Source organism: Stenella coeruleoalba (genome assembly GCF_951394435.1).
Source record: "Stenella coeruleoalba genome assembly, chromosome: 14".
Classification (NCBI taxonomy): domain Eukaryota; kingdom Metazoa; phylum Chordata; class Mammalia; order Artiodactyla; family Delphinidae; genus Stenella; species Stenella coeruleoalba.
In genome coordinates this window covers 55681053-55707297 of record NC_137160.1, presented here as the reverse complement: position 1 = coordinate 55707297, position 26245 = coordinate 55681053, and the positions used below count along the sequence as shown (strand labels likewise).

Sequence of the window (26245 nt, the reverse complement as noted above, 5' to 3'; positions counted from 1 at the left end):
CATTACTTTCTTGATTTACTGTGGCTGCAAGGATTTCAGTTCGTGTGGAAAACGTACTTGTTTGTCCACTGAAGTTCAGGGAATAAAAAACCATCAGACCCCTGTGAGACTTTCATGGCTACCTTGGCTACTATATCTTAAAATCAAAATGTGATGAAACAGTTATGAGATTGGGATTTCTTTTTGTGATCCAGCTTTTCAGGGCTTAACACGGAGATTTTTCTTTTAGTCAGATCGGAGCACAAATCCCCGAGACTAGCAAAAGCTTAGCAAGATGGGGTGGGGACGAAATTACCATCTTTTCTTTTCAAGAAGAATGGCAAAAATGAAAAATAAGATTTCTGTTTTCTGGGCTCGTTGCTATGTCACCTGAAAATCAGAGACTCTGTTCTCTCAAAGTAGGTGACCTCAAAAGATATTTCAGAAGATCTATTCAAAACAGCCAAAGTATGTGGGAAATTTTGGAGAAATGGAAAGGAAATGGTTCTCCTTTTCCTACCTAATTTTCCCATTTTGTTTTTATGCGTGGGAGATGAGCTGTGACACCAGATATTTTTGTTTCGTGGAAATCTTTAAACATTGCAATCAGACTCTTATAGAAAAAGGAAGAATTTTTCTTCTCCCCTCCTCTAAATTGTTCACAGTATCTGTTTTTCCTAGAAGCATAAAGCGATGCTAAGTTTCAGCACAAGGGCCAGCCACTGCTAAAGACTTAGTTCCACTTACATGTCCCCCATGTACCACCTACAAATTGTAGGCATTTCTCTGGAAAAACCTCTAATTTAGCAAAAACCTATGAGAAGTAGGAGTGTAGCATTTTAGTCTATCTCAGCTCATTTTTAAGAACATATGTTACCTATTCATACCTCAAGGTTTTAAAATATGTCCAATTTCACAGCTTTTCTCTGTGTGGAGGACCGTTGGAAGCTCAAACATGGCGGAGTGCTTGGGGTCCGTAAAGGTGTTTGTCTTCTTTTCCTCTTTCTCCCCTTTCCGTCTGAGACCTCATCACTCCAGACCATGCTTGACTGTCCCATGCACTTTTACTGCTTCTTTATTTCTGACATTTCCCCCCGTTTCCCTTCTCCCCAGCATCACTGATCCAGAGCCTATGGGTTGCACTGTGTCCATTTGGAAGTTGGAAGAAATGAACAAACTAGAAAGCAAACTCTAACCCCCAAGTTGTTGTCTTCTATTTCCTGTCATTTATACAATAAGAAAACTTTGATACCAGCATGACTTTTTATCCACTACTGCCACCAACCCGATCATTTCAATATGCAGGGTTTTTTTTTTTTTTTTTTTTTTTTTTTTTGCGGTACGAGGGCCTCTCACTGTCGTGGCCTCTTCCATTGCGGAGCACAAGCTCCGGACGCGCAGGCTCAGCGGCCATGGCTCACGGGCCCAGCCGATCCGCGGCATGTGGGATCTTCCTGGACCGGGGCACGAACCCGCGTCCCCTGCATCGGCAGGCGGACTCTCAATCACAGCGCCACCAGGGAAGCCCAATATGCAGGGGTTTTGACCAGCATCCTTTTGGTGATTCTTTTTGTCTACAGTGGTCAACCCACTCACCCTTCACCATGAGATGCAAAGTTCCTAGTCCTTCCAGGCATGCTTAGTGATGCCAGATGAAAGCAGGTGTTACAGACTAACTCATTAACTCTTTGTGTTAATTAATGGAGAAAATCTAGAGAAAGCAGCACCTCTGCCTTCCCTTCTCTCTCTCACACACACACACACACACACACACACACACACACACGTGGAAAGACCACGGAGCCGCCATCCACGGAGGGCAGTGGTAACCGAGGCAACAGCGTGGTCACAGATGGCCCGCCATCCTAACAAGTTCTTGGCACACAGCGAGGAGGCTTGAGCAGAAGGCAGCAAACAGATTTGTTCCCAAATACATGTGAAGCCCATTTGTGGGGACAATCAGAATTAGGTGGAGGAGGAGCAAAGATGAGAGGGGGACTGGAACATCGCTACACTTGGTTACTATCGCTAAGGTTACCTCGTTGACGCACACAGGCTGGAGGAGCCGAGGGTATCTGCGTTATAAAGGTAAAGGTGGGCTTCCCTGGTGGCACAGTGGTTAAGAATCCACCTGCCAATGCAGGGGACACGGGTTCGAGCCCTGGTCCGGGAAGATCCCACATGCCACGAAGCAACTAAGCCCGTGCGCCACAACTACTGAGCCTGCGCTCTAGAGCCCGTGAGCCACAACTACTGAGCCCATGTGCCACAACTACTGAAGCCCACATGCCTAGAGCCCGTGCTCCGCAGCAAGAGAAGCCACCGCAATGAGAAGCCTGCGCACCGCAAGGAAGAGTAGCCTCCGCTCACAGCAACTAGAGAAAGCCCGCGCGCAGCAACGAAGACGCAACACAGCCAAAAATAAATAAATAAATAAAATTAAAAAAAAAAAAAAAGTAAAGGCATTACTGAAAAGCCAACATCTCTAAAACTGGGCTCACTACCTTCCCCACAAGACTTCTTAACCTGCATTTCCTACTCCTGTAAATAGGACCACCGTCTACCCATTTCTTCAGCCCAGAAACAGAGGGGAAAACCTTGATTTTCCCCTCTACCTCCCCTTACATCTCTAAGATAGACCCCTAAGAGTTGGTTGGATGGATGAATGAATGGATGGGAAAATCACCAAGTCCTACAGATTTTATTTCTATCCACTTCTCTTCATCCCCTCTGCCACTATCCTTGTTGAAGCGCCATACTTTCTCACCTAAATTAGTATAAATTCCTCCTAAGTGTTCTTCCTGCCTCTAGGTTTCCTCTAATCCAGTTTATTCTATATATTGGGTTGGCCAAACATGTTCGCTCGGATTTTGCCGTAAGATGTTACGGAAAAACCTGAACGAACACCTTGGCCAACCCAATACTAGCGTCCAAATGACGTTTCTGAAATACAGATAGAATCAGTAAATCTTCTGTTTTTACATCCTTCAATGGTTCCTCCATACTCCCAGTGGTAAAGTCCAGACTTCTTCCCATGACTTACAGGGCGTGACATACTTGGGGACCTTTTTCTTTCACAGCCTGATTTCTCAACACTCCCTCTGTCTACTCTGCATTTCATCCACACTGATGTACTTTTAACTTTCTCATATCCATTCACTCCAAACTCCTCTCTTCCTTATTTACGCCTTGTGAACTTTTTAGTCTTGGCTGAGATGACACTTCCTCCAAGAAGCCCTCTCTGACTGGCCATGTTTGTGTCCAGTCTCTCCCCATAGTTCTCATCACATCCATTATTTCCTTATCATGCTCCTTCATTTTACATGGGGTTGCCTATTCCACTGTTTCATGAAGGTAGATATCTGGTCTCTTATTCACAGTGTGGCCACAAACGAGCCCAAAGAAAATTCTATCCGACTGCATGAATAGAAACTTGGACTCCTTAACGACTTTACTGCCTTTTTTTGTGTGTGTGTGGTACACGGGCCTCTCACTGTTGTGGCCTCTCCCGTGGCGGAGCACTGGCTCTGGACGCGCAGGCTCAGCGGCCACGGTTCACGGGCCCAGCCGCTCCGCGGCATGTGGGATCTTCCCGGACCGGGGCACGAACCCGTGTCCCCTGCATCGGCAGGCGGACCCTCAACCACTGCGCCACCAGGGAAGCCCTATTACCTTTGTTTTGATGAGGTTGCAGAAACCAAATGCAATAATTCTTTATGTTACTCATTCCTGCAAAGAACCGTGCTAAAGCCATTCACGGAAATTCTTTCATCTTCGTGTGCTTATACCTGTTTCATAAATGAGAAGACTGAGGCTCAGGTTGCCATGAGTAACACTGATATTAACGAATGGGCCCCCTGGTCTGTTCGATTCCAGGAGCCAGCTCTTTCTATCCTCCACGTGGCCCACTGCCACCCTGGAGTGAGAGAAAATTTTAATCTTAAAAATGAATAATGGATGGTAGAAAAATCCTTGATTTTTCACCACCTGCCTGTTCCTTTGCTTTCTGGCCTCCCCAATGCACCCTGAGTGTGTTCTTCCCTTATTGTTAACCTGAAAGTACCTTTCTTTGTGCTGTATTCTTTCTTCTCCAGGCTCAGTGCCTTTTTCTGCCTTTCTTGTTCTCTCCATGGTGAGAGTAGCTAGGCCTCACGTTTCTGTTCTATTTCCATTGTCCTTTTCAACGTGAATTTCTTTCCCGGTCCTGCTCTGTGATTACTCCTTCCACAGCGCTTTTGCCTGAGCTCAGTTAGATCTTAACATTCATCAGTCATAGCTTGACGTCAGACTACTCAGGGGGCTTCCAGCAGCCTTTCGGGGGAAGCAAATTGCTGCTGTTACCACCCGACCCCTTAATTAGCGGTGCTCTCTGCAGGAGAAATCTCTTGAAGTGCAGCTAGAAAAGGGGCATCTACGACTTCTGGACAATTATCCACGTTGTGTTGACCGTGATTGTCTTTAGGGTCCTTGTGATCCAAACCAACCCATGGATGTACATGGTCCCAAAAGCTGAGAGACAACAGTACAGCATCATGTGAGGAGCACACGCTCCTAAGGTGGATGGACCTCGCTTTCTCTATGTGGCCTCGAGACATCAGTTTACCTTTCTGTGCCTGTTTCTTCATCTGTAAAACAGAGATAATAACGGTGCCCACCTCGTAAACTGTCGCCCAGCACAGAGTAAGTCCTCCTCCACGTTGGTGGTGTTGGTGGATGGGGTATATGGAGAAATGGCTCCAAATACGGCCCATCCTCATCCTAGAAAAGTGTGAATGAGACTGTTTAGGGCAAATGTGGCTTTGCAGGTGGGACTGAGCTAAGGATCTTGGGATGGGAAGATGACCCTGGATTATCTGGGTGAGTCCTCAATGGAATCACAAGGGTCCTTGTAAGAGGGAAGCAGAGGGAGACTTGACCACAGGGGAAGGCCATGTGACCATGGAAACAGAGATTCGAAGATGCTGTGCTGCTAGTTTTGAAGTGGAGGAAAGATGGGCAAGGCGAGGACATGGGTCATCCCCTAGAGCTTCCAGAGGGAGCTCAGGGCTGCTGATACCTTGGTTTCAGCCCAGGAAACCAACTTGAGACTTCTGGCCTCCAGAACTGTAAGGGAAGAAACGTGAGTTGTTTGAAGCCACTAAGTGTGTACAATTTGATACAGCAGCCCCAGGAAACTAATACGGCGGTGATATTTTAGGAAACGAAAGATGACTCCAAAGGAGCTGATAGTGTACGAAAGGGGATATTACAAAGGCTGCTGCATGGGGGGCTGGGAGGGGGGCAGGGGGTATTGGGGAGGCCCTCTGAGCCTTAGCTGTGCGCCTGACAGGTGGTTGGAGGTACCGCAGTGCCGTGTGTTAGAGGAAGGGCAGAAGGAGAAAGTGGAAGGGTGCCGCCTGGGTGGGGATTTTAGGCAGAACCAGAAGGGAGGTCTTGTGGAGGCGGGAGCTGGTGAGTGGTGGTTGAGGCTGGGGTGTGGCAGGGAGGGTGCCAAGCCGAGGGTAGAAGGCCCTGCTCGGCGAGGAGTGATCAGTTCAGAAGAAAGGATGGTTTGGGGATTTCCTTGAGGAGGGAAAAGAAATGTGGACTTAGAAAAGACCCACAGAAACCAAAGGACCGATTTTCTATTGTTCTCAGCTCCCTATTACTCATAGGAAAAAGGCAATCCAAGAAAAGGCGTTTTGAAAAAGACCTGTTGTGCTTTAAACCAAGTCAAGGTTATTAGCAAGAGGTTGAGTGCCTTCCGCTTAATCTACAAAGCGATCCCATCCGGAGAGGCTCAGTCTGGAGTGAAGTTTGTTTTGAACTCTCCATGTATTGTACGCAAATTGGTGTTTCCTGTAGAACACACTGCCCTTTCTCGAGGCCATGCCTCCACATATGCTGTTTCCTCTCGTGTAATACCCTCTTTTTCTCCCTGGGTCCAGCTGGCAGTCTGGACCACCATCCAAGTCTCAAGTCAAGTACGACCTCCTTGAAGCAGTTTCCATGGTAACTGCACTGTCTAGTATGTATTTTCCAGCAATGTCGTAACTTCATTGCAGCCACACTTGTGTGCTTCTCGCTCCCCTCCCGCCACAAATTCTACCTCTCCCTCCACAGATTGAGATCGCTGGGGGCACATACCAATCTATTAGTACTTGCATCTTCTGCTCCCATAGTGCATGGCATATAGGAAGCCCTCAATAAATGTGAATGGTTGCTAAGAGAGTAGATCTTAAACATTCTCAGCGCAAAAAAAAAAAAGGCACTTAAGTGATGTGATGAGGTGTCAGCTATGTTAAGCTATGGTGGTCATCATTTTACAATATATAATTGTATAAAGTCGATAGGTGGTACCCCTTAAATTAACACAGTGTTATATATCAATTGTAGCTCAGTAAAGCTGGAAACAGCACACACAATGTAAGGGGGCTTCAAGAACAAAAAATAAATGTGAATGGATGGATGGATGGATGGCTTCATTCATTCACTCATTTATCCTGTGGGCAGAGTTATCGTGGAATAAAGAAAACAAGTACAGTTCAGGAACCCTAATGTCAGTGTCTTGAGAAAGTAAGGCCTTCTACACTATTCTTTCAAAAGCAGGAAATTATAAAAGGAAATAACACCAGAACTGCATGAAACAGGTATTAATTCCTTTATCATGTATTGTATAGTTCAAACAACAACTCAAAATCGGAGCTAGAATTTAAGAACAAGTTTTCTGGACTTCCAGATTGAATTCACCTTCTCTCCTATGACATGATTTTTTTTTTTAACTGAGGCAGTCTATCAAGGGAGAACAACAAAATACCATGTTAAATGCACACTGATTTATTTTCAAGCATAATAAAACCGCAGGTGGGTTTTTACCTATTGTATTTCACAATTGAGGAAAACTTGTCTAAAATTCACAATTTTTTCCTTAAAAAAGATAAATATGTCATGTTCAATGCATGCTACTATCATTAATGGTTACTACTATTATCTTTTGTTATAAAAATGGATAGTAAGAGCAGTAGTCCAACATGTCATGTTCATATTGGGAATAAAATTATATGAACTGACTCACAGATAAAGGAAACAAACTTATAGTTGCCAAAGGGGAGACGGAAGGGAAGAGGGATAAATTAGGGGTATGGGATTAACAGATACAAACTGCTATATTTAAAAGAGATAAGCAACAAGGATATGCTGCGTAGGACAGGGAATTATACCCATTATCTTGTAATAACCTATAATGGAGTATAATCTGCAAAAATACTGAATCATTATGCTCTACACCTGCAACTAATACAATATTGTAAATCAACTATTCTTCAATTTTAAAAGTTATCTTATAATAATTAAATGCATCACTAATAAATTATCAAGTGATTACATATCTACAGTCTCTGCCCACAGCAAGCAATTCAAAAGGCCCAATTAGTATGTTGAAGTCTCAGGAATAAATTATAAACTACTTCATCCTCATCCTACATCCTATTTTTAAATTTATTTAGGCTGTGCCGGGTCTTGGTTGGGGCATGCGGGATCTTCATTGTGGCATGTGGGATCTTTAGTTGTGGCATGCAGACTCAGTTGTGGCACGCGTGTGGGATCTAGTTCCCCAACCAGGGATAGAACCCAGGTCCCCTGCATTGGGAGTGCGGAGTCTTACCCACTGGACCACCAGGGCAGTCCCTGAAGTACTTTGTAAACTTTGAATTACATAGTTAACAAGCTCTAAGAGTTTATTCATTACTATGAACAGGAAAAAGTTGCAGCTGGCTACCAGATTGGGTGATACATGCCTACATCGTACATCAAACATGTAGAATTTGAACACTTTCCGCCTGTAAAAGGCACGATGCCTGCCGTTGTAGGCGATACAGATATGTGTACCAACCATGCTCAGTTCTGTGCTTTACAACTGCTGAGAATTTCTAGTCTTATTTGTTTATAAACCAAGCAATGGGCTGTTTCTTAACATCTGAAAGACCCTGATCGGCCTGATTAAAACTGATGAATTGCTTTAAAGAAAGAACAACTAGCATTTTAATATTTCCTGACTTCAAGTAAACTAGTAACAGTGTTACTCCCTCTTAGTACTCTGTAATTAAGTCCTGTGTTTGTGATAGGGGAATAATTTTGTTGGGCTAAAACATCAGGAAAACTCAGTTCTTTGACGCACTCACGGAAGCTTTGAAGGGTTGTCTGTTATTCTAACACAGTTCCGATCTTCTCTCTCTCCTTTCCATGGTTTTAATTTTGTGGCTCTATCCCAATCTACATTATTTTAAAATGACTAAGAAATTAGATGTCATCAACTAGTCATGTACTGGGCTTTTCAAAAATTGTCTCGTTTCTAAACTACCATGAAATCAGAGGGAAAAACGTGTAGTGTTGCATTCATCACTGCACATGACTTTTATAAGCTGGCATATTTTGCTTTCTCAAAACAAAATTCTATATCAAGTCTAAGGTTTTTTAAAAATTTAGTATTTTTTGAAAGTTTTGTTTATGAGGAGGATGCATTTGTATAAGATATAAAGTTAATATTGTTCATTACTTGGTCAAATTAATGTATTCACAGAGTCAAAAATCACATACAAATCAAGTTGAAGGGACCATAAGAGGGAATATACTTAAGTGTCGCCTATGTCTGAGTGCTTCATTTTTATAGAAAAAACATAAATAAGTTATTGAGGAGGGAGAGCTAATTCATTATAGCGGAGGTTTGAACATAAAAAGGAAAGAAGAAAGAAAATAACATGTTTGGATTTTGAAATCGTATGACACCATAACACCCCAAATTGGGAAGAAGATGGAAAACACATCTTGAAAACCTAGTCCACACATGCATGCCTCCCTCACAAAATCCCAGCCCTATTTTATTAACACATTTTCACACGGAGCAGTTGGATCTAATGAGAGGCTAGATCTTGCCTTTGTGTCCGAAATGGACTTATTTCTCCCCTCGTTCTGAGTTCTGCTGTAGCCAGCCCCAGAGCCTGGAGAGCCTGCTTCGTTGTTCATCATTAGCGTTTATCATTTTTACAGAATGCCACGGCGCGCTCAGAACTATACCTTGCTATTCAAAAGAAAACACAAAATCCCTGCACTTGGCGGGGGGGGGTGACCCAGACCATTAAAAGGATTCACAGAGTCTAAGAAAAGGAAACTACAAGAGCGATGAAACCATGCATCTGGTAGGCTGCCTCTGAGAGGTGGATTCCCAGGGGCTATGGATGGATGGGTGCCTGGGAATTCTTTCTCCCGCTTAAACTGACCACCGACTGCGACGGCTCAGAGCAGCAGGCTACCTTGGAGCAGGGGCAGGTGGCAGTCCCGCAGTGGAGCAAGCCAGGTATTGAAGTCACATAACAGGTGGGCGAAAGTGCCCTTCCTCCCCAGTGGGCAAACACCATTCACCTGCCATCTGTGTGACAGCATTCAGGGTCAGGGGAACACCTGACAAAGGGTGAAAGAGAATCTACTCCCATTACTTTTATGATCATGCAGAGAAAACTTCCATAAAAACAGAGGATAAGAATGTGGCGTGGTCCATTTGCAGCAACATGCATGGACCTAGAGATTGTCATACTGAGTGAAGTAACTCAGGCAGAGAAAGAGAAATATCGTATGATATTGCTTATGTGTGGAATCTAAAAAAAAAAATGATACAAATGAACTTATTTATAAAACAGAAACAGACTCACAGACTTAGAGAAAGAACTTATGGTTACCAGGGTGGGGAAGGGTGGTGGGGAGGGATAGTTAGGGAGTTTGGGATTGACGTGTACACGCTGCTGTGTTTAAAATGGATAACCAACAAGCACCTACTCTATAGCACAGGGAACTCTGCTCAGTATTCTGCAACAACCTAATTGGAAAAGAATTTGAAAAAGAATAGATACATGTATATGTATAACTGAGAAAAAAAATGTGGCATGGTGATGACATACACCCCTGCCCTCACACAGACCTGATTTCCTCTTTCATATTACCCAATAAATGCAATTTCCTCCTAAAGTACATTTTTAAATAAATAAGAGCAGTAGGATTCTGACAAAGGTATATTTTTCTGGGTGGGAAAGTGATGCATTTGGTTTCATTTCCTCCTGGTGTCGTAATCCTTTGTCACATCAGCAATGCTACCAAGATTGGAACACTGATTTTAATATTTCATACTTTAATTGACTTATCTACTCGGTTTGAAATTTGGGGTGACAGTATATTTTCAGCTCAACCTATTTTAATTCTTATCCTAGACGCCAAGGAATCAGATGACAATAGGTTTAAGGTAACATTAACCACTTCTTATTTTTGGCAGGTTGGTAAAAATTATTAAATTTTAATTATTAAATCGGTCTATAAAGTCAAGTAAAATGCACTCAAAATCATCCTTATATTCATTTTTGTAACCACAGAGCCTGCCACATGGCAGGCACTCAATAGATAGCTGATGAAAGAATGATGGGGGGAAGCACATCATTAGAAGCACCTCCATATGCAATCAGAAGGAACTCTTTCTAACCATATCTGAGGTTTCCGCTAAATGAATTTCAATCACCAAACAGTAAAACTCAGGTGAGATGCCCTTAGACCTCCAATGATCGTGAGTGGTTTCAAAAGAGCTGTAGTTTATTTGTTAGAAAGGAGAATAAGTTACATGAAGTCCTCATAACATAAAATTTGCCTTTCTTACATAATGGAAATGGTAAAAGTGGCATTAGAGTTCTGCTTCTTTCTCCAAAGGATATTTTTTTAAAAGCACCCACAAATGTCATCCCATCTATTTTTAAGCAAAGTGCTGCTGGATAAACAGCTGAATCGTCTAAACCCAACGGGAAAATTCAACTTTAATAAGCTATTTTATCTCATTGAAAATAAGTGACACAGACCGATACAGAACATATGGGTTTTTGCATATGATTACATGTACATTTTCTTAACTTTAAATACAAAATTCTAACCCAAGCTGAAAATACAGGAAAGAAAAATAGCTTTAATAATAGTTCTTGCTGATTCTCCTACCCAGCTTTCATCAGTTTCCAGCTAAAACCTGTTCCTTAGGTTTTCTTTGCAAGTGATGGAATAGAATCTGTAGGCTGAGCTCATGTGAAGACGACGCAAATTCTGAAAGGCCAGATCTATATGGACTGTAAATTGGTGGGCTTTTCACAGATTTTGTTTTTTTAAAGAAAAGTGCGTTCGGGGTTTTTCCACAGAATTCATTTTGTAATGAAATTGATACATGTTCATTCTGAAAAAAATACAGACAGTACGGAATGGTACCGAGTTAAAAGTGAAAGCCCCCTGCTTCCCAGGCTCCCCCCTCCTACATCCTAAAGATAGCCACCACTATTATCATTTTAGTGTTTTCTGATATTCCTTGCATGTACTCAAACACAAAAATATATGCGTATGTATGAGTGTTATACTGTAAATACTATTCAGCACGTGGCCCTTTTACTTTATTATATATGCAGTTGACCCTTGGACAACATGGGGGTTGGGATGCCAACCCCCCACGAAGAAGAAAATTTGCATATAATTTATAGTTAGCTCTTCCTATAGGCGGTCCCTCCATATCTAAGGTTCTAGATCCTCGGATTCAACCAATCAGGATCGTGTAGTTCTGTAACATCTACTATTGAAAAACAATCCACGTATAAGTGGACCCACACAGTTCAAACCCACATGGTTCAAAAGTCAACTGTGTTGGTCTTCTCTCCATGTCAGTAAATAGATCCACCCCATTCTTTTTAGTAGCTGTGAGACGCTTCGTTACATGGCAGTGTTCCTTCCTTTAGCAATTGTTTAATGCTCATCTACCATATGCCGGGCGCACTTCCAGATACTGAGAATAAAGAACTAAACAAAACAAAATCGCTGCGTTCAGGAAGATCACATTCTACATATTGAGGAACGAGGATGTTAGCAATGCATATCGACAACCGTCATTCACGATCACATTGTTAGCTTTTTACAAATGATGCCAAAATAAATCGCCCAGTAATTAAATCTTTAAACCAATTCATCAGTTGAATAAATTGCAGATATTATTTTTATATATCAGTCTTTCAGTCAGTGCTTTTGTTATGTTATCAACTGAGTTTCATTAATTAAAATAATGCAATAATAGAATTTTTATGAATCACTCTATCTTTTATAAATCTATATCCTCAAGTACCTTAATAAAGATATTAAAATTTTATCTGAATTGAATCCACCTGGGATAGCCTATGTTAATGCTTCAAAGGGGAAGCTCGTCAGATGCCCTAGTTTCCCTCTACTTTTACTGATCCATGTGCTAGAAACTTCTGATTTAATTATTTCATGATCCCCAAATGCCTCCCGGATACAATTTTTATGTCTCCTTTTGGTTTCTGTATAACATAAGAACAAAGGAAGGATGTTTTGTAAATCAAAACAAATAAATGTACTTCTCCATAGGAAATTCAAGAAAATTATGCCTCCTACAAAATTGGACAGAAAAATCAATTGTTACTTACGTGATTCTTGTTCAAAAAGCCATCCCTAAAACACCAGATAGGGAAAACCACTTCTGAGTGTCTGTTGCCTCTGTGTCCCATATATTTATTACAACTGAAATCAGGTCAAATTTTACATCTAGAAGCACTTTGGACGGGAGAAGAGAACAAATCCCCCCCTTTCCTGCCTCATCCTACCCCACAGTGTCCTACCTACCCCCTAAAAGTATTTTCTGTTTGGGACTTCTTACAGTGATATCGGAACATTTGACTAGTTTGGCTAGAAGCTAGGAAGCACTTAATTTTCTTTTTCTGATTTAAGAACTATGTCCTCCTTAAAAAAAAAAAAATTCCCTGTGGACTTTCTGACACAAAAGAGTTTGTTTTGTTTTCTGGATGTTGTCCAACTCTGTCTCAAGAAAAAAGAAAATAATTACTTTTTGCCAGATGGGATATCATAAGTGGAGCTTAATTTAACACTTTTCTGTTAATTCAAAATTTTTTCTTCCTCTGCACAAACAATTGCAAACTTGAGTGGGAGGTTAAGTGCCCCCTCACCCAGCAGCAGTGAGGTGTATATGAATTACAGCAGGCCAGCCTCGTTACTAGGAGGAGGCAGCAGGCCAGCCTTATTACCAGGAGGAGGCTTGAATAGCTGAAGAACCCAAATCAGGTCAGTTTGACTCATTACCAAAAAGGTAAAGAAAGGGGGAAAAAGACCCAAAATAAGCCTTTCTCAAATGAAATATATCTGCGTTGTTACTGTTTGTAGGAGTTCACAACTTCTGTACTGGAAAAACTCATCGTTGAATATGAAATGTGGGTATGTGTCCGTGTATGTGTGAGAGAGAGAATTCTAAAGACAATATTCCAGAATTCCCGTCAATATTGGATGTTACAATCCAAAAATGGGCAGAAGACCTAAATAGACATTTCTCCAAAGAAGATATACAGACCGCCAACAAACACATGAAAGAATGCTCAACATCACTAATCATTAGAGAAATGCAAATCAAAACTACAATGAGATATCACCTCACAACAGTCAGAATGGCCATCATCAAAAAATCTACAAACAATAAATGCTGGAGAGGGTGTGGAAAAAAGGAACCCTTTTGCACTGTCAGTGGGAATGTAAATTGATACAGCCACTATGGAACAGTATGGAAGTTCCTTAAAAAACTAAAAATAGAACTACCATATGACCCAGCAATCCCACTACTGGGCATATACCCTGAGAAAACCATAATTCAAAAAGAGTCATGTACCACAATGTTCATTGCAGCTCTATTTACAATAGCCCGGAGATGGAAACAACCTAAGTGCCCATCATCGGATGAATGGATAAAGAAGATGTGGCACATATATACAATGGAATATTACTCAGCCATAAAAAGAAATGAAATTGAGCTATTTGTAATGAGGTGGATAGACCTAGAGTCTGTCATACAGAGTGAAGTAAGTCAGAAAGAGAAAGACAAATACCGTATGCTAACACATATATATGGAATTTAAGAAAAAAAATGTCATGAAGAACCTAGGGGTAAGACAGGAATAAAGACACAGACCTACTGGAGAACGGACTTGAGGATATGGGGTGGGGGAAAGGGTGAGCTGTGACAAAGTGAGAGAGAGGCATGGACATATATACACTACCAAATGTAAGGTAGATAGCTAGTGGGAAGCAGCCGCATAGCACAGGGAGATCAGCTCGGTGCTTTGTGACCGCCTGGAGGGGTGGGATAGGGAAGGTGGGAGGGAGGGAGACGCAAGAGGGAAGAGATATGGGATCATGTGTATATGTATAACTGATTCACTTTGTTATAAAGCAGAAACTAACACACTATTGTAAAGCAATTATACCCCAATAAAGATGTTAAAAAATATATATATACTGGGGGTTAGAAGGAATCATGGAGCATGCCATTAGCAAAGACTCTTCTACAAAGATAATCATTCATTATCTTGAATAAGATTCTTACCTCATGACAGTTTTTATCATAAAAAGTTGGCACGGTCTAGGTTCATGATACAATGCAAGACATGACACATACCTATATTTATAAGCCCATGTCACTTTCATGTCTCTATTTGCTATATTTCGTTTGCACAGATTCCTCTGAGTGAAACAAATGTTGGTATAAGCTGTACAAAAAATGTAAGTTCCCAAAGACTGCGTTCTGTTGTGGTTTTTCCCATCTACACCTAGGAGCCAACCTCCATTTTTGTTCTCTGCATATCCGTAGAGGAGATCAAAACAGTTTTGCAAATTGTGAAAAGAAGTCATGAAGATGAATCATTTTCTCATTTTGTTAAGTTCAGAGGATAAGTAGTTGCAGTATGATGAAGCTGAAAGCACTCAGGTCCTAGAGAGAAGAGATCTGAATTCTAGCCCAATTCTGCCACTTATTAGCGGTGTAAACTGTAATTTACATTCCGGGTGTCCGTTTCTTCGTTTGTAAATGATGGCATTTATCAAAGCGTGATGTGAATAGATGTTCATCTGAAGAGAAGGAATTGAATTTGACAAACCGAGTGATATACTCAGGTTTCTTTGTTGGCAGACCTCCACAGAAACACCCAATTGCAGCTCCCTAGAGGCCGCCAACGACTCTCTCCCGGATGCTGGCTATGCATTCGATCCCCCAAACCCACCGCCATGATACTGCACCCCGCCAGCAGCTCCTGCATGCACAGGGCACTCCCTACCTCTGCGTATCAGATGGCAGACTTCTTCCCTGCTATTCATAGAGGAAAATCCAGGACTGAAGGTTCCCACACTTACATCCCAACTGATCCAAACATCAGGTATAACTCAGGTGATGTAATAAACGATTTCATGAGCACTTTTAGCTCATTTTATTTTTTAAGCTTATTTGATAATCTGCTTGGAACTGGAAATACAGGCAGGAATAAGACATAATCTCAGCCAGAGGAATGATGTCATCCTGCCTCTCGAGTAGCTTACAGTTGGGTGGGTGAGACGGATTTGTCAACAAGTGGTTTTAAAATATTGTGATCGTGTTACATTAGTAGTATGGGCAGCTTGTCAGAGCAGTTCTTTATTTTTTTAGGTGAGCTCTATATTTGTTCCATGAAGGCAGGTCATTATGGAATTCTTGGTCTTTTAGAATGTAGAAGAGCTTAAACAAAAGATAGGTCTCTGAGAATCCAGTGTATTTCGTGTGGTGTGATGTGTAGATTTTCCTCTTCATTTGTCAACAAGAAACAGAAATTTCACAGATGACTCTCTTGCCCTTAAAAGCTTGTCCATTAAATTCACAAGCCCGGCGGGTGCTCTGCTAGGCGCTGGGTCTGAAGTCCAAACAGCAGAGGTTCCCTCTGCTTGGACAGCGTTTGTGGGGCTCCTGAGAGGCCGGTTAGGGAGCTGGTATTTACATGTAGGTTTTGAGCCAAACTAACTCCTAGAGAAGGAACAGAGCACATACAGCTCACGACTGAAGACAGCCTGCCTATCAACCAGCTCTGAGTGGTCCTGTCTGCACCTGGAGTCTCACGCCCGCCACCCCAGAAGCCGCCACCTGTGATGGCTGGTTCTGGGTGCCCCACCTGGCTAGGCTAGAGGACCCAGTTATTTACTTAAACACTAATCCAGGCATCCCTGGGAAGGAATTGTGTAGATTAAAATCTACATTCAGTTGACTAAGGAAAGGCGCTGACCCCTGATAATGTGGTCGGGCCTCGTCCAATCAGGTGAAAGGCCTAAGAGCAAAGCTCTTCTTCCAGAAGCAGCATCAGCTCTGCCCGCAGACGGCAGCATCAGCTCTGGCCTGAGTTTCCACCCTACCAGCCTGCCCACCAGATTTCATACTTGCCATCCCCCAAAACCAAAACCATGTGCCAATTCCTTCAGAGAAATCTCTGTTCATTCTGTTCTGCTCTCAGAACGTTGACTGATCCACTGTCCCTTACTCACAGGCCACTGAAGATTCCCCCAAGTGCACGGAACTTCCCACCCCAAGCCCCTCCCACCCCCAGGCTCAAAGAGCCTTGAACAGTTCCACAGTCCACCACGGTTCAGCTCTATCATGAATTAAATAGGCTGTAGGGGGTTGGCTCCCCGTGGGAACTTAATCATCACTTACAACATGATTTCTACACAAAAATACCTTCTGAATTCCGAAAACAACTTTTATTTAATAGACATTATATATATATATATATATATATATATATATAATACTTATATGTAAGTTCATACCATCTTTATCCTTACAGTAAGGCCCTGAGTATGTGTTCCTGTCCTCATTTGATGTTTGAGAACACTGAGGTTAAAAGAGATTAAGGTCACTGGGCCAAAATCACACCTGGTAAGTCGTAGAGTCAGATCTGAACCCGGCTTTACCTGATTCCAAACTCTATACTATATTCATGTCACTATGATCCTTCCCCGTACGTGAAAAACCGGGTAAGAATTACATAGTGGCAAAACATTCCATTTTCTTCTGTGCCACGTTTGTAGGTGTGCTGTGTGGAGAAGGGTTTAGACATTACCTAACATTTATTGAGAGCTTGCTATGTGCCAGGTGCTTAAAGATTCCTTTAATGAAACGTCTAGGTTGAATAATATATCATTTCTATACTTGGACACTTCAAGATTCTAAAACATGTTATTCCTAATGATTTTTTTCTCCCAGTCCATCTATTTTGGTCATAGATATTTAATGGGTTTTTCTCTCTAGTTCTTAAATGACAGAGGTTTCACATTGACATCAAGTACCATATAAATTAGAATAAAAAGACAGGGCTGTTCTAAGGTGAATGAAAGCCTTTTAATTTATTTATTAATAACATGCAAATGCCTTTTCATTTTGTTAATGGTGTCCTTCACTGTGCAAAACTTTGAAGTTTGATTAGGTCCCATTTGCTTTTTTTGTTTGTTTCTTTTGCCTGAGGAAACAGATCCAAAAAAATTATTGCTAAGACGATGTCAGAATGCACTGCCTGTGCTTTCTTCTAGCAGTTTTGTGATTTCAGGTGTTACATTTAGAGGCGCAAACAACTAGGTATAAAATAAGTTACAAGGGTGTAATGTACAGCTTAGGGAATATAGCCAATATTTTATAATAACTTTATATGGAGTATAATCTATACAACTACTGAATCACTATGTTGTACACCTGAAGCTAATATACTATTGTAAGTCAAGTGTATGTCAATTTTTAGAAAAACAACATGCAAATACATTCAAGCATCAGGCTGCCTGCTCTTGCTTTTGCACATGTGGTACCAACCCAGCTGATGGACTGACTCCTTCTGAGAGGGCATCTCCAACCCTGGCCAGTGCGTTCTCTGACTCTCGGCTACACAGGGGCCCATTCAGAAAGACACTCCTGTCTGTCCTTATTCTGAAGATAGACAGCCATTTAGAAATATTCTTCTACAAAAATACAATCAGTAAATGTAAAGGTAACTAAGAACCGGAGCACTCAATTCAAAGAGTATTACTTTAGGGTCTCATAGCTGTTCATCCAACAAGCAAGCACGTCTTAAGCATTTACTTTATCGAAGGTGCTTTGGGAGAAACAAAGATGAATCACATTGTCTCTCTGATGAATAATGAGCGTGGCGGCGCTGGGTACTGGATGCTCTAAAACACAATGTTTTTCAAACCAATGGCCGCAACCAATTAGTGGTTAGTGAAATCAATCCAGTGGGTCACAAACAACATTATTTTTAATTAAGTAGAATACAATAGAAGAAAATAGAAGAGAGAGTGCGTGGCATGCAGAGAGGTTAAGTAGCTCTTTCTTTCAGTGGCATATGTGCATGTACCCATTTCCAAAGTAAGATGTATTTCTTACTGTGAAACATAGTTTAAAAAGTGTTCAAAAGCTCCTGATTTAGAGAGAGAGAAAAAGAAGAAAACAAAAGTCTTGGACTCAAGAAGCAGCTTGCTGGGAAGATAAAGCTGATTAACAACACAGAACCCTTCGGATAGAGCAGCTCAGGACTCGGGGCTAAAATGAACCTGCTGATTTCGTGCCCCAGTGGGATTAAGGCCAGGGAAAAATCACCGTGACAGTTCATTACTCCTTCCTCCTCAACAAACCCTCCACACTCAGCCTTGAGGACCACACCTCGGTGACCCTTCTCAGACACCTTGCTTGTTCCTGCCCAACTCCCCAACTCCTGAGGTTGGATCGGTGCCCAATGGGCACATCTCTTGGGCCACTTCTCTCTTTTACATTTCTTTTTTTTTTTTTTTTTGCGGTACGCGGGCTTCTCACTGCTGTGGCCTCTCCCGTTGCGGAGCACAGGCTCCAGATGCACAGGCTCAGCGGCCACGGCTCACAGGCCCAGCCACTCTGCAGCATGTGGGATCTTCCCGGACCGGGGCACGAACCCGTGTCCCCTGCATCGGCAGGCGGACTCTCAACCACTGCTCCACCAGGGAAGCCCTCTTTTACATTTCTTAGATCACCTCATTATTCTCAGAGCTTTAAATACCATGGGACTGCCCACATTTGGTTTCCCAGCCACATTACCTGAACTCCCAGGCTTGGATACCCACATCCCCATTCAGTCTCTCTACTGAGATGTCTCGTGGGCATCTCAAACTGAACGCGTCCCCAACTGAACTCCTAAGCTTTGTCCCCCATCTCTGCACCTCCCTTGGGCCTCCTCATCTCAGCTAATGGGAATTCACTCCATCCCACTGATGAGGCCAAAAGCCTTGGAGTCTCTCATAACTCCCCTCTTACCTGCAACACGCATGTCCCGATCATCGTTAAGAAACCCGCTGGCCCTATCTTCTCCCCATCTCCTCCTCCACCACCAGCATCCCTCACCTCCACTCTAGTCTGGATCACTGCATAAGCCCCCCACACTGTCCCTCTGATCCTACCCTCACCCCCTTCTAGCCATTCTCAACCAGCACCGGAAGTGATCCTCTTAAGCCAGAAAGTGTCCCATCTCTCATCAAAACCTCCGATCTATTCCCATCTCACCCTGAGTCAAAGCCACGGTCATCACCATGGCCTGCAAAGCCCACATGATCTGCACCCCACACCTGATTGCCATCACGCCCACCATCACACACAGCTGTGCTCACCTACAGTCGCCTCTCCCTCCCACCTGGCCTCCCCCCAGGACCTTCTCACTCTTCTTTCAGCCTTGAGCACTCACCCTACAGATCTCAGGGCTAATCCCTCGCCCCCCATCGTGCTGATCTGTACTGGGAGGTTTCTTTCTCAGTGAGACCTTCCGGGTCTGTGCACACCCTTCAACACTGCACATCCCGCCCACACGTACCCTCTGGTCCCCCTCCCCGGCTTTCTTTTTCTCCACAGCACATTCACCATGTAACGTACATTTTATTTATCATATGAATGTCCTTTTCCTCCTTCCCCCACGAAGGCAACTGTTTTTCCTGTTTATACACTGCCGTGTCCCCTGTGACTAAAGAAGCAGCTACTTCACAATAATATACATTGAATAACAAATACGTATCGGAGAAGTGAGTGAAGACTTTAACAGTATTTTGAAAACATCACAAAAGAAATGGTATTGTAATGTTACCTCCAGCCTAACCACTAAGCAAAGGAAAAGAATACCATCGTGAAGTTTGGTCTAAGAAACCTTACCTCAAACCCTACAATGAATACTCCAGGTGGGACACGCCCTCTCACTGGAGCTTGAGCTAGTTTGGAAATCCTGGTTCAGGTAGCTGTTGGGTGTATCACTCATCTGTGCCCAGGCTTTAGTGACAACTCCTCTTAGCTCTAGATATCATGCTGTCTAGAGGAAGTGGGTTGAAATATAGGCTTAAAGTACAAATCCTCAAGAGACAGTTTCCCCATACAAGGATTATTAACGTGGAATTTTGTGTTACACATGTGCAAAGGACACTCAAAATATTATTCAGTTCTTTCTAGATTCACGTAATTTGAAAGATGATCGTATGGTTATATTAGAGTGTGGTATTCAGGAAGGAAGGATTCTATTTTGGTCCATTTGAATGCAGTACACTTTCAGGTGTTGTAAATGTAACTTGGAATAAAAAGTCCAAACATCACCAAGATGCAGTAGTAATCATATGATAGCGATGAAAAGCAGGAAATCTTTACTTGGGTCTCTTCTTAAATCTGCTGAGTTTTATTTAATAGATGCCAAAGACCTAAGTGAATGCTTCACAAGTATAATAATTTATAGCATCATCTGAGAAACTTAATATCCCCAAATTAATGATAAACTAAAGGAAACTATTTGCTGAAATTCATTTCAAAATTCATAATTTGGAAATGAAGTATTAATACCGGAGATGATGGACTTGATAGTTTTTAGACTCTAAACGAGCTTTAACAGTTGCTCCTAATAAGATGATCAGACTTTACATTCTAAGGAGAAAGATCCATGCTCATAAGCATTTGACGAGGACTGGGGTCTCCATACATGCTGGGAGATTCATAAAATTTTAGCCAACACTGAAGTTTACTTTTGATGAATGGTATTTCTACACCTGGGCTTCTATTGACCCCAGGAGGAAGCTCACTAACCTTCTACCCACTTCGCTGCTTCTGAACACCAGACACAGAAGTCTAGTTTGCCTCAGGGGATTCGAGTCATGGAATTATAGTACAGAAACCTACATGCTAGTGACTGCAAAAATAATGGGAAAATATGACGGCTTAGCTAGCCATGGCAAGCCAACAGACATGCCTCCAATATGGCAGAAAGACATGTGAGAAATGAACAGTTGCATTAAAAACTAAGGACTCTAAATTAGCTTATCTCTGTATAGTCAGTGGAAATACATATATTTACCGTAGACCTAAACCTCTGGTGTTTTTATCTTGCTATCTATCAGAATTATGTTCTTATATTTCACTCAAACTTGTAGCCAGCTATAACTGCTGGGTGACGGGTGTTCTGCGGGCATTATTTTTTAAAGTCTTTCAGTTCTTCCAAGCAGCTAACCCTCACTACTTGTTACAGGTTTCAAAATGTTACAGTGTTGTATCTCCCAGCAACTTGATGTTTGAGTTTTATGTTTAATGGAAAATTACTAAGTGTTGAAGGTTACAGAATGATATGATGATATGATGAAAAGATCATAGAAATTTGAGTGAGACAAATGTGCCTTTCAATTCTGACTACGGTTTACCAGCTATAAATTTTCGAGGATGTTATTTAAAGCATAAGTCTCAACTCTCTCATCTTTTCAGTGGAATGACTAACCATGCTGGGGTTTTGTATTACCTGAGATAATGTTTGTGTAGCAGGGAATGTAAAACGGCTGCGAGTGGGTCCTAAAGCTAATTGCTTCCCTATAGGTACACTGCAGGAGAGGAACAATCTTTGTCCCAGCTTCCAAGCAAAGGTCGGGAGATGCCTGCTGATTGAACAGCCTGAGATCACACGCTTAGCCATGAGATTAGCAATAGAGCTGGGGAACGTGATATGCCAAGGCCTCTGCTACTCCTGAGACATATGGAGACCTCAAGTGGGGGGGGGAGCAAGGTTTCCCCAAAGCAAAATCGTGGGGATGTGATACCAAGAATCATAAGTAGAACTGGGTAGCAGAAGCCACAGACGTTCACTACAATCAAAATACAGGGTAGACAATGAATAAAATGTGTTTTCCTCCCCTCTCCTCATATGATACTGGAATATAGTACCGTAGTTACTATTTCTTGTTCTGGTATCACAAGGGTATCTTCCCAACAGATCGTGCCCCCTTTGACGTGAGCATCACCTCAGCAATATTTTCTGCCAGCCCCACAAAGGCCCATGGGTCCTTCCCCTCCTTGGAGGGGTCACAGACCTTGCCCCTCCACATTTCTCCCGCAGTGCCATTTCCCAATGGAAATGCACTTTGCATTTGCACAGATACATTCAACTCCAAAGGAACGGTTTTAGCACCAAGAAGAGGATTCATAAGAACCAACTACAAAGCCAGTAGGTAATTCGGAGATACTGAAATTTAATTCTCAACTTAGCTTGATTCGCGTTAAAGCTATTTTTACTCTTTTCCTTCATCCACCCCCCAGATTTGCCCGATCCGCTTAAAACTTGTAAACCCCTTTGAGACCAGACTGTGTTTTGTGAAATGTCTTTGGTGTATCGCCCTGGGACCTGCTATGGTGCAAGGTACCCCGTAGATACCTGTAAACATACGTGGGTGAGAATAATTCCACAGGGTAGCAGCGAGTGCATCACCATCAAACAGCATTGTTTACAACATTCTATTCAAGGGTATTTTAAAACGTTATTTGGAGAAAGATGTGGCCATGGGTATTAGCCCTATTTAAAAAGAGGTAGGTATTTACTCTTGTCCTTGATAGGTAATTTTTCAGCAATCTTAAGCAAATTAACTTTGACACCAGCTTCAGGATTCAAGGGGAGTTAGAAAGGGTGGTTGCCAGGGAAATCAGGCCATGGGATCTACACATCGTGTAATTGTAATTTTCCTATTCTTGCTTTTTTTTTTTTTCCTTTCTGCTTTTGCTCTGAAAAGAGCAAGCTAAAAAGGCTACAGGGACATTTATGCCAAGTCGCATTTGTCAAGTTGAAAGCTGTGTGGAGCAGAAAAGCAGTTCTCCCAGCTGCAAAGAAGATGCAGAGAAGCCGAGTGAGTAGGGAATCTGAGAGCTCACTAAAAGTGCTTAGAAGGCCGATGCATTACAGCCATTTCCGGACAGAGCGCTAGGCAGGACCTTGACATCCAGGGCAAAGCCTTCTTACAAATGCTGAAAAACCACCAGAGTGCCTGGAGGCCCTCACAGCCCCCTTGAAAGCGTGGCAGGCAGGCAGGTCTTCTGATTCCTCACAAACTGTCCACGTCCGTTTAAGCAAAAACTGAGAACAACGGTTGTTAAGGGCGCCACGCCATGGTGAGACAGTAAGCGCTGCTTTATCTCACAATTATTTTCCGTATTTATTATTTTAAACCCTCTTATCCGTGCTAGCCAATTAGGGGCAAGCTACCGTGTGTGCTTATTTCAACAGTTATATTTTATTTTTAAAAAGTACAGAGCATGGGAGCACGCACTCCATTTTTTTTTTAAAGTTAATTTGTTCACACCCTCAATCCGCATATCAGAGGCAGCGCGCTATCCTCAAAGGCTTTGGTATCAGATAAATGCAGACTCCTGCTCGTTATGATGACCTTGGGCAAGTCAGTCCAGCTTTTTGAGTTCAGTTTTGCCGCAGTAAAATGGAAACAGGAGTGTCTATTTCATAGGACTGCTAGAGGGATTAAAATAAAGTTACCTTGGTATCGCTTCCAGCCCTTGAGATTACTCTATACATGTCAGCTTATTCTGTAATTATCTCAGATCCCCAGCTTTCCCTTCCTAAGTACAGGTTTGCCTCCTCCTATCTACCCTTCCTTATCAAGCTCAGGAAAGGCCAAATAGGTTGACCCCCTTCAGCTATAGCCAAGTGCCCTCACTTACCTGGTTGCTTCCACTGAAATGCTCAGTTGTTGAAGAAATCAACAGCTGCTAATGGGTAGCCTTGCAAATACAAGCCTAGTATTGATACCCACCATTTTAATCACAGCTCTTCCTTGCTACACTGTCTTCGTTTCTACCTAATGAACCAAATGCCTAAGTTATTTCTCCCAGCTTCTTTGGTTCCTGATGAAATAGAAGCTGGCTCTAAACCTCACCTCTGCCTTAGGTTTATGTGTTTTCCTCCCAAATCTCTGCAGCCCAGAACTGCTCACAGAATTACCCCGCCTCCCCTGGTATATTTCAGGACACATGCTCCATTTCGGCTGTCCCGGCTTTCTAAGTGTCTGCGTTCCTTTTGTGGCTCTCAGATTTCCCCAAATCTCACGCATTTTCATTACTCCAAACCTCACCATCCAACTTCCCATCCTGAGATAATCTGCTCTCAAGGAGTCACTCACACATGGCTTCATCTCCCAGCCATCGGCTCCCAGACCATCCCTGGCACAGAATGTCTGACTCTATCTACATTGAGTTATACGCTATGACAGCAGCTCAGCTAAACCCCATGTGCATTGGAAGGGCCTTTTCAAAGTAAGCCTTCCCATGTCTGCAGTAGTGTGTCTTATTTTAATTTCAAGGCATGTAGTTCTTTGTTTATGAATTATTTTTTCCTCAGACTTTAAAACTCTCAGAAGTTGTTTTCTTATCTGAACTCTGTGTTCTTTAGATCATCATAAAATGACAATTGTTACTCCTAAAACCACCAAGATCTAAATACGAAGAAAAAACATCCCTGGACTGTGTATGAAAGACCCATACACAGTCCAGGGATTGGGCGCGGTGTCACTCTGACCTAGCTACTAACCTCTCTGGACTTCAGTTTCTTTATCTGATAAACTGAGATTATAATATTTACTCTTCCTATCCTTCAAGGCGGTTGTAAACATCATGAGACAATTGTGTAAACTTATGTTTTGGGCCAAAGCATGACATAGCTGAATGCTAACTGTTATTAATCTGGTCACTAAGGAATACAAACATTAAGTTCTATAATTGCTATCCCAGAATACATCCATTCGTGTTCTTATTTTTGCACGTATTCTTTAAAAAGCTGTTTGATAGATTCCTGAGCTCCATATTTCTCACGTTTTAGCATCTTTGATATTGGAATGTATCATTTAATCTATGGAGTGTCAGAGCTTAATCGGTGGTGTTTCTTTCTTAGTGGCACAAAAATGTATTGAGGAGTTTACGTTGGTATCTTGGATTCGGTAAAATGCGACATTTGGAGTTCAGGGGAAAGCTGAGGAAGTGTAAAAGTAGGGGTACCTTGTCTATTCAGAATAGAATAGAAATCCTATTAGCCAAGAGGGGAGTAGGATAACCTCCCCCTGCCCCCACCAAGAATAAAAAATTAGCAAAGGGTTTGAGACATTCAGACAGAAGGAATTACCTTGAATGATGCCACTTTAAGGTTCCCTGTGGGAAACCTTTTATAGATATATAAAATATATATAATATACATTATATTATACGTTATAAATTACATATATTATAAATAGAAATATATAATAATATATTTTATTTATATTTTCATATAGATGAGATTTTTCTATTTTTACATAGGGTTACATATATATATTCCCTTTGCTTTTATATCTTTATACTAGAATATCTACTTTAATGACTAGAAGGATGTTAGTTAAAACACCACTGCTTTTTAATCCCAAGATATTTATAGCTCGCCATACTTGAAAAGTAGCCACGAGGAGACAGATCTGTAACATTTATTCTCAGATTTTTAATGGTGCTTTGAAGTTCACAAGCTATATTCACACACATTATCTCTATTCATTATACATCTATTATCATCCCCATTTTACAGACGGAAAAATTGAATCAAAGAGGTGAAGTGACTCATTCCAGGTCACACACAGTGAGTGAATGCAAAATTGTTGTTGGAATTAATTAGTTCTTCTCTTCCAGCCTCTCCCCACCACAGTGACTAAGCGCTGCACAGAGCAGACACTTCGTGCAGCCCAGCACCTCCCTGACCACCACAGGCTGTTGGCCTTAACCGTCCTCAGACATCTGGAATGCATAGGTCTTGAGTCAAGGTTTCTAGAAGAAAAATAGCTTCTCCAAATACAAAAATATCTCCCATGGAGTTTTCTTTTTCCTTAAGATTTCTGCTTTATGAACAAAAAGGAGTCATTTGAGATTCGATCACTGGGAAGCCAGGCCAGCTTCAGCTGGCCCAAGGAAGCAGGCTCCCCCCTCGGTCCTACAGAATAGAGATGAGTCCCCGGGACGGAGAATGTAGAGTATTTCCTGATGGGCCAGTCTCACTTAAAAATGATGGGCGTAGGCAGTATATTAGAAATT

At 42.1% G+C, this 26245-nt stretch overlaps 1 protein-coding gene across 14 annotated transcripts in view; it reads left to right on the top strand.

Annotated features, from left to right (window-relative positions):
* DLGAP1 (DLG associated protein 1) overlaps positions 1–26245 on the top strand; it is a gene marked incomplete at both ends in the record, with an annotated part of 968578 nt that overhangs the window by 685858 nt on the left and 256475 nt on the right. For 5 of the 14 annotated variants that reach the window (XM_079943260.1, XM_079943261.1, XM_079943264.1 and 2 more), the window contains one exon: positions 22921–23034. The exons of the other annotated variants lie outside the window; for them this stretch is intronic. In XM_079943260.1, coding sequence (XP_079799386.1) covers positions 22921–23034 — 114 coding nt within the window. The remainder of the gene's footprint in view (positions 1–22920; positions 23035–26245) is intronic. 14 annotated transcript variants of the gene reach the window in all.